Below are 8,986 nucleotides of genomic sequence, written 5' to 3' on the forward strand. Positions count from 1 at the left end.
GTAGAACCAGGGATTGAACTCAGGCAGGCCCTTGCCTTATTCTACTGAGCCATCTCCCCAGCCCCTCTTACCTTCTTTCAAAGTGCTAGCCAGTGCTTCCCCTCTCAGTAGGCTAACCCTTCAGTAATTGCTGTCACCTCATAGAAATAATAGTCTTCCTAGCCAGACTAATCTTTCTTTGTAGGCTCTAGTACATACCAGACACTCTAAAAGTTTTATTTATTTTTTGGTGTTTTTGTTTTTGAGACCAGCCAGGCTGGTGTGGAGCTCATAACAATTCTCCTGCCTCCACCTCCCCGAGTGCTGGGACTCCAGGTGTGTGCCACCATGCTTGGCTTAAAAGCTTTATCTCACTTAATCCTCAAGATATAATGTGAGGTAGGAATTCAATTGATTGTATATATTAGAAAACTGAGGTTAGGGGTCTGGGGATATAGCTTAGTGCTTGTCTACCAAGTAGCTTCAATACCTGGTACTGCAGAGAGAAAAAGCAAACTGAGGTAAAACGTGTCTTGAATGAAGTTATGGTCCAATTAAATGCAAGAGCTAAAAGAAACATACAGTTCTCCTAATTCCCAGGCCATTTTCCTTTTCTTTTTTTCTATTTTTTCTTTCTTCTTTTACACGATAACATTTCCAAAAATGTGGCACAAGGACCAAAACGTTCTTAAGGACCTCCTACTTGAATGTGTGTGGTCAAATTCTCTTCATTTAGTTTGACCAAAGCCACACACAACGAAGAGAAGTCGGCCTGAGAATCGCGCTGCTTCTGCAAATGTGAACAATAGGACCGCCCTGCCCACTGGCTTTGGTTCGTTTTGGGAAATAGTGATGTTTTCCTTAAAATGTTACTTATGTTAAAGTGCAATGGGCTTTTACAAAAATTAGTAAGTAAATATTTTTAAGTGTTCTCACTTTTAATTTTGAATGTGGGAAAGACTACAGCTAAAGCAGAAGCCCCTGGGAGTTCTCAGAAATCACTAGGAAGAGTAAAGCAGTCCTGAGATGCAGAAGATGGACACACTTTTGTTTTCATTTGTGTATTTGGTACAGGATCTCACTACACAGCTTGGACTTGTAGTGATCCTCCTGTTTTCAGCCTCCCAGCACTGGGCTTACAGGTGTGCGCCTCTACGCCTGGACTTGGTCTCCCAGCTCAGCGCACCCCAGGGACAGGGCTGGCTTGGCATGCAGGGCCGGGGATCAAACCCTGGTCCCTGAACTTGCCAAAGCAGCACTTAGTCTGCTGAGCCATCTCGCCAGCCCAGATGGACATACTTTACCATCTGCCCCCACCAGGGGCCTCTAATGTAGATAACATTGATCGCCCTTCCCAACACCATGGAGATTCAAGGCTTGCCTGGGAAGCACCTTCGCTGGTTACAACAGTTGTTTGTGAGGATTTAAATAACAGCAAGGCATTTTTAGCTGGAATGAGAATAAGGCAGAAAATTTGACACAGCCCTCAGAGATGCTAAGACTTTTTTTCAGTCCTGGGTATTGAACCAGAACCCAGAACCTTCCCATGGAGCTATAGACCCAGCCCTTTTTAAATTTTGAGATAGTCGCAAAATTTCCCAGCTAGTCTCAAACTTGCCTGCCTCAAGCCCACAGAGTGCTGGAGTTCCAGATGTGGGCCACCACACCACTCGGTGGCAGGATTTGATGACCTGTTCTCACCAGGTAGTTAGAATAGTAGCTAGCAAGCCAGGGGTGGTGGCACAGGCCTGTAGTCCCAGCACTTGGGAGGCTGAGGCAGGAGGAGCACCACAAATCCAAGGCCAAAAAAAAAAAAAAAGTAACCAGCACAGCAAAGCATGAACGAGTGAGGGTGCCATCAGGGTTTGCTTAGGATGAAGTGAGGGCCTGAGGAAAAGGGCAGACAGTAGAGCTGAACAGCACTCAGGAGGCTGAGGCAGGAGGATCCTTCTGAATTTGAGACCAGCCTGGACTACAAACTGAGCTCAAGGCCAGCCTGAACTGCAGAGCAAGACCCTGTCTCAGAAAGACCAAAAAAAAAAAAAAAAATGTCAAAACCCAAACCATACCAAACAGTATTTCAGAGGGTGCCAATTTGCACCAGGTCACTAGAGAATCTTGGTGATAGATTTTTTTTTTTTTTTTTTTTTTAGTGGGAATTGAACTCATGACCTCAAGCTTGCCTGGCAGGCGCTGCACTGCTGAGCTTTATCCCTTAGGGCAGCAGGTTCTAGAGCCAGACTTCCTGGGATCATGCCAGGGCTCATCAGCTGTGTGTCACTGCATAAGTTACTTGATCTCTCTGTATTTACTGTTTCCTTCCCCACCCTGAGTGGTGCTGGCCACGAGTGCCCCACAGTAACCATAGTCTCCTCTTCCTGCAGTTTCTTCTTTTTTCGGGGAGTGGAACTGAGGATTGAACTCAGGACTTTACACTTGCCAGGCAAGTGCTTATTCTACTGAGCCATCTCTCCGCCCCCTTCCTGCAGTTTCAGCCAGCAAACTAGAGATGAAGGCGCTAGAGTGGTGTGTGGAGCTTTAATACTGGGCCCTGGCTCCAGCAATGCCAAGATTTCTGATGTCCAGTTTAAGACCAACCAGGTACATTCCAGCAAGGGTGAGTCCGCTTTGGGCCTAACCCATGCGTACATCCCCATCTGATCCCAACTGCGAGGATTCATCCACGTTACTGCCGCAAGCCCACTTTCATGAGAAGCCCTCCATAAGTGGCACCCAGTGCAGTCCTAGATCTGTCTGCCTGTGTTTCTTCCATCTCACGGCACCCTCGGCCTGTCTTCACACACAAGGCTGGACTGTTCCAGACCACAGATATCCCATCCAACACCAGCCTAGATGCTGCAGTGATGGTGTAAAATAGACGTAATTAACACTTGCAATTTTTTTTTTTTCTGTACTGGACATCAAACCAAAGGGCACTGTGCCACTGAGCTACATCCCCATCCCTCTTTATTTGGAGACAGGGTCTCACTAACTTGCTCTGATTGGCCTCAAATTTGCAATCCTCCTGCCTCAGCCTCCCCAGTAGCTGGGATTAGAGGATGAGCCGCCATGACCAACTTATAATCAGTTACTGTAAGTTACCTTTTGGGGGGGTGTACTAGGGACTGAAAGCAGGGCCTTCAGATTGAGCTAAAGGACACTGCCCTCCCTTCTGAGGCAGGGTGTTGGTAAGTCACGAAATTGTTGGGTTGTGCTCCAATGTTTGCTTCTCTTGTGTCAGCCTCTGAGTGCAGTACTTTTTAATTGGGGGGGGGTGCTGGTTTGCTGTTTTTACTATACCAGGGATCGAATCTAAGACCTCAACACTGAGCCATACCCCCAGATAAGACGATATTACTTTTGTGGGTTTCTATCCCCCCATTTTTGTGGTTTTCATTTTATTACTTCCTGTGTGTGTATTTTAGGGAAGGGTCTACAGGGTGTTCAGGGTCTCAGTACTAGATTGGACTCGTAGTGATCTGCCTGTTTACAGCCTCCCAAAAGCTGGGATTACAGGCACACGCCACTATGTCCAGCCTACTTTTGCGGGTTTAAAATTTATTTTATTTATTTAAATAAACAGAGTCTGGTATGCAATGTGTTAATTATTGAAACTGTCCTATCAATTTGATTTGAAACTGTCTCATTGCTATTTGTTTATCAATAAAATTATGGGAAAAAATAAATAAATAAACAGTCTGGCTTTGTAGTGCAGGCTGGTTTTGAACTTACTATGTGTCAGAGATTGGCCTTGAAGTCATAGTGATGCTCCTGCCTCATAATCTCAAGTGCTGGGACTATAGGCATGTACCACCAGGACCTGCTTAAAAATTTAAATTGTATTTATTTATTTATTGTGTTACTGGAGATTGCGTTCACATGGAGTTAACATCCTCAGCCCTTTTATTAGTTTCTGAGACAGGCTCTTACTGAATTGCTAAACTGCCTAGATCCTGACTTACCCAACTAGAGTTCTAGAATTGTAAGTGTCCACCATCATGCCCAGCTTTATCTATTTTTACGCAGGACCTCAATCGCCCAGGCTGAACTGAACTTGTGAGCCTACTGCCTCAGCATACCAAGTGCTAGGATTAACTGTTATGGGAAAATATTCAGATTTCTTTGGACTTTGGGACTTTGGAAATAGAACCAGCTCGCTGTCCATCTCCATGTTCTCTTGGGAGCTAGAGAGGGAACTAGGCCCTAGGAGCCACTTTATTTTCCCGGGTAGCTGGAAATCTAACATTTCTCAACCTTTAGCTCTCCAGTCTCTACCTAAACTATGGATTTTTTTTTTTTTTTTTTACACACACACATTTTGTTTTTGTTATTCTGGGAATTGAACCTAACAGGACCTTGCACACACTCACATACTCTGCCACTGAGCTACAGTTGTGTGTGTGTGTGTGTGTGTGTGTTTGAATCCAAAGCTTTCACACTGAGCTATGTCCCCAGCCCCTAGCCATTTTTATTTTTGTTATGTTGTTTTGTTTTGTGCTTTGAGACAGAGTCTTGTGAAGTCACCAAGTTGCCCAGGCTAGGCTCAAACTTCTACCCCTTCTTCCTCAGTCTCTCAGAGTGCTGGAACTAAAGGAGCACTCTCTCTTACTCAGCCCCAGCGCTTTTCATTTAATTGAGGCAGTGTCTTGCTAAGTTGCCCAGGCTGGCCCTAAACTTGCCATCCTCCTGCCTCAGCCTCCCCAGTAGCTGCAATCACAGGACTGTGCCTGCTGCAGTCAGGGTTTGCAAGGGAATGGATTTAATATAGGACACATAATTTATACTATTTTATAATATTCACCCAAAGAGTCAAATGCAGAAGAGTGTGCTAGAGACTTAAAGAATCCAGCTGAGGGCTTGGGTCCCATGGCAGTGTGCTCCACGAGGCCAGCTGGAGGCCTAGAGCCCATGACAACATCTCATGCAAGTCTGCATCAAGAATCTGCACTGGAAAGGCCGCGGCAGAAAGTCAGTGGCGGAAGCTAGAAAGTCTGCACCAGCAAGATGATCTGTGCCAGCAGGCTTGAGGGGTCTGTGCTGAAGCCAGGAAGTGACATTCAAGATAAGGACCAGAGCTCCCCTGGAAAGTACCATAGCCATCCTCAGCGACAGCGAGGACGTGAGGACCCGAGCTCCTCCACTGATGGACGGCCAGGGCAACAAGCTCCTCCACGAGAACCGACAGCAGCTCAGCTTCCCCTCCAGGTCTCCATTTTTTTTTTTTTTTTTTTGAGAACCGACAGCAGCTCAGCTTCCCCTCCAGGTCTCCATTTTTTTTTTTTTTTTTTAATTTTTTATTTATTTATTTATTTTTTATTTTTTGCGGAACCAGGGATTGAACTCAGATCCTTGTGTTTGCCAGTCAAGCACTTATCCTACTGAGCCATCTCCCCGGCCAAGTGTTTTTTTGTTTTTTTGGTTTTTTTCCTGCTCCAAATGCCTTCAAGGCATGACTGGCTGGCTTGTGTTGTGGGGATCAAAACACAGCAACCTGAGCCTGACTGCTTTGTTGAAGCAGCCACTTAAAGAACTGAGCTAAGGGGCAGGCCCCCCAGGTCTCCATTTGTGTCGCTGGCAGCAGTGCTCAGGTGGGCCTCTCTACCAGAACCACGCTGATTCAGTTCAGCTGGGTGTTACAAGTTGACCAGTCGTTAATCTACCACAGCGCCACTGCGCCAGGCTCGTTATTAGACTGCTTTTTGTGGCCTCTTATGGTCTACAGGTTATGAATATTAAGGACAAGCTCTACTTTTTAAAATATTGTTTTTACTGGTTCAAATATCACAACCTCGTATGCCTGAGGGTGAGCACCTAATTGAGGACATGTTGAGTACCAGTATCAGTGAGAACTATTTTGAAATTTCTGAAGTTCATTTTCAGATGCTACTAACAACCAAGGGGGGAAAAATCTACCTTTTTCGTTAGAGAGATCCTACTACTGGACATCTGTCAGGTAATTACTTAACCAAGTAATCAGATTTAACTGAAATAATGAGACATCCTAGTTGGGTGTGGTGGTGCCTACCTGTAATCCAGCACTCAGGAGGCTGAGGCAGGAGGATCACTGTGAGTTTGAAGCCAACCTGGACTACATAGTGAGTTCAAGGTCAACCTGAAGTACACAGTGAGACCCTGTATCAGAAAAACCAGACAGACAGAGAATATCTGACCTACTGAGGCTCCAGTTTGCCTTGTGAAGTACATGGCATCTGTTAAGTATTCTTTGCGAAAATGCCTGCATCCAGTCAAGCCTGGAGATCTGTAAGCCCCTAACATGGGCTTACAGCACTGTCCAATAATATATATATGCTGCATATGCACGGTCCAAACAGTAAACACCAAGCTACTAGAAATTTAATTTTATATCACTGACTTACATCTGAATTTAAATAGCTGTATGTAACTAGTGGCTACTATAGTAGAACAGGAGAAGAACACCTTAGATACCACAGGTGAATGAGACATTCTGAAAAGTATGGGAGGGGCTGGGGAGATAGCTCAGTAGAATAAGTGCTTGCCTGGCAAGGGCCTGAGTTCAATCCCCGGTTCCGCCAAAAAAAAAAAGTATGGACTGATTTTTTATAACATCAATTCCCCCCCCCACACACACACAGTATGAGGACTGAACCCAGGGTCTCCACACTTAACTACATTCCCAGTCCTTTTTTATTGTTTGAGACAGGGTCTCACTAAATCATTAAACTCCCCAGGCAGGATTTAAACTCGAGATTCTTTAGTCTCAGTCTTCCAAGTGCTGGGATTATACCCATGTTGCCACCATACACAGTTGTCATGGGCTATTTTTGAATCTTTCCATTATCTAGTTGCTATTTATCCATTTCATTTATTTAAGGCAGTCTATGTAGCCCACGCTAGTCTCTAAATTAAAGCCATCTTCCTGTCTCAGTCTCCTGAGTGCTGGGATTATAGACATGTGCCACCATGCCTGGCTTTGTTCTTTTTTTTTGGTACTGGTAATCAAACTCAGGAGCTTGTTTGCCAGGCAGGCGCTGACACTGAGCTATGTCCTCAGCCTCATTTATCCCATTTTGTGTGGGACATTTGCTTCTAGAAAAATGGCAGTAAGCACCATTTATAAAGTCTAACAATCTAATTCTTCCCATACCAATTTGGAGTGTCACTTGACATCACCAACACACCTAAGCCAGTCTCTCTGGGAAGTGGCTGAGAAGCTTGAATAGGTTCTCAGTACAGGCAGAGGCTTTCTGCTTCTGTTCTCACTCACTGGTTTTTAGTGGCCTGGCCCATCTCAATCTCAGCTAAGAAGCCTGGGAACCTGCTTCCTCAGGTCTCCCTCCCACCCTCTGCTTTGAAGAGATATGAAGTCCTCGAACGACACCGGAGGGAACCAGAAGCACAAGTAGCTCTGGTCCTGCCTAGTACCAAGGTGAATGTCTGGCCACATTATTGTAAGTGCCGACTGACAGCCCACTACTGCCTAAGCAACTACTATGCTGGACATATGATTCTTCAAGCAAAGCCCAGATTTTATCCCATTCTGCTCTCCTAGAATGAAGTCTCCAGGACTTGAGGAAGGGCAGGCTGGCGCTTCTGCCTCCCCCTTTTTGGTAGCACTATGAATCTTTCCCCATCCTCGCCCAGGAAAATGATTAAAATCCTAAGACATAATGGCATCACTTTATTCAGGAGCTAATCAAACACAGGGCTGACATAAACAGTGACATATAAAGTCACATAAATCTGTTTTCCAGAATAGACTGTGTCATGGTAAATGAGGAAACCAGGTGCGTACACACCTGCAGCATTTTAAGCACATGTCCCGACTTGCCCAGGTGGAAGCGGCCCGTGAAGCAGGAAGAGGGAAGCGGCAGCTGTGCAGAATCCCTGCTTCCCGGCTCTGCCCACACTCAGCAGTAGGCCTTGCTGAACTCCTGCAGGGCCCAGCGCCGGTTCTCGGCTGCCTGCTTGAGCTGGGTGTACTCCTTCACCAGCCTGTCGAACTCCTCCCCGAGAACCTCATAGGTGCTCAGCACCTGTCGTGACTTTTGCATGTCCTGCTCTTGGATGTGAATGCCTGCCTCTAAGCGGTCCCTAAGGGCACAGACAGAGGAGGGTCATGTGAGGGTGCTTATAACGACAACAGACTAGGAGCATGTTAGGATGCACACGTTGGGGGGGGGGATGCAGGAGCCAGCCACGTGGGAGTCCTCACCTAATAACACGGTGAACCTCCACTTTCTCAGCAGTGTAAGTGTCAGACACGATCTTCAGTTCCTCCATCCTGACAGAGGGAATAAAGAAGTGTCACAAGGACAATGCTCGGAGCAGCAGAGCTAGGCAAGAACCTGGCTACAGTTAGGAAAGGGACTAAGGGGGCTAACGGGCCAGGGAGATGGCTCAGTAGCATAAGTGCTTCCCTGGCAAGTGCAAGGGCCTGAGTTCAATCCCTGGTTCCAAAAAAAAAAAGGAAGGGGACTAAGCAGGGTTGGGTCGTCCTCAATCCCTGCACACTGGTCTACTGTAAAGCAGCTATGTCAGAAAGCTAGAAGTTGAGAGCCAAAGCTTTTGGGTGATCCAAAGCTAATAATGCTGCCGTGTGGCACTTCCTGGATGCCCACAGTTGCTAGGCACAGGAGAGAGGGAGATGAGGAGAGGAACAGAGGCGTGGTACGTGGCCCCCAGGCACACAGCTCACCGCAGCTTCAGGATCATGGCACTGCACTTGATTTCCAGGTACTGGGCATTGATGCGGTCCAGTTGGGACTGTGCCTGCAGCCGGTGCTCCTGAAGGAGCCTCCGCAGCAAGGCGAGGCAGCGCAGAAGCACCTGCGCCCGGGGAGGGGGTGGGGAGCAGTGAGCAGAGCCAGAGGAGGCTGGCAAACCAGAAGCCCTGTGTCCCTAAAAGAGCAAGGCAAAGGGCGGCAGACGCACCTGGGAGTAGGTGGCACTCTTCTTCTCCAGCAGCACCAGCTGCTCCTTCTGCTGGCTCTGTGCATCCTGGCACTGCTGCTTCTCAGCCACCATG

At 46.9% G+C, this 8,986-nt stretch overlaps 1 protein-coding gene across 1 annotated transcript in view; it reads right to left on the reverse strand.

Annotated features, from left to right (window-relative positions):
* Positions 1 to 7,630: 7,630 nt before the first annotated feature.
* Positions 7,631 to 8,986, reverse strand: part of Haus4 (HAUS augmin like complex subunit 4) — a 4,879-nt gene continuing 3,523 nt past the window's right edge. The window contains exons 5-8 of the mRNA XM_023706965.1: positions 8,893 to 8,984; positions 8,657 to 8,787; positions 8,174 to 8,242; positions 7,631 to 8,052 (exon numbers count right to left, since the gene is read on the reverse strand). Of these exons, the coding sequence (XP_023562733.1) occupies positions 7,869 to 8,052; positions 8,174 to 8,242; positions 8,657 to 8,787; positions 8,893 to 8,984 (476 nt within the window). The 3' untranslated portion in view covers positions 7,631 to 7,868. The remainder of the gene's footprint in view (positions 8,053 to 8,173; positions 8,243 to 8,656; positions 8,788 to 8,892; positions 8,985 to 8,986) is intronic.

The sequence above is a fragment of the Octodon degus genome, unplaced genomic scaffold (assembly GCF_000260255.1).
Source record: "Octodon degus isolate 3935 unplaced genomic scaffold, OctDeg1.0 scaffold00276, whole genome shotgun sequence".
In the NCBI taxonomy this organism is placed as follows: Eukaryota; Metazoa; Chordata; class Mammalia; order Rodentia; family Octodontidae; genus Octodon; species Octodon degus.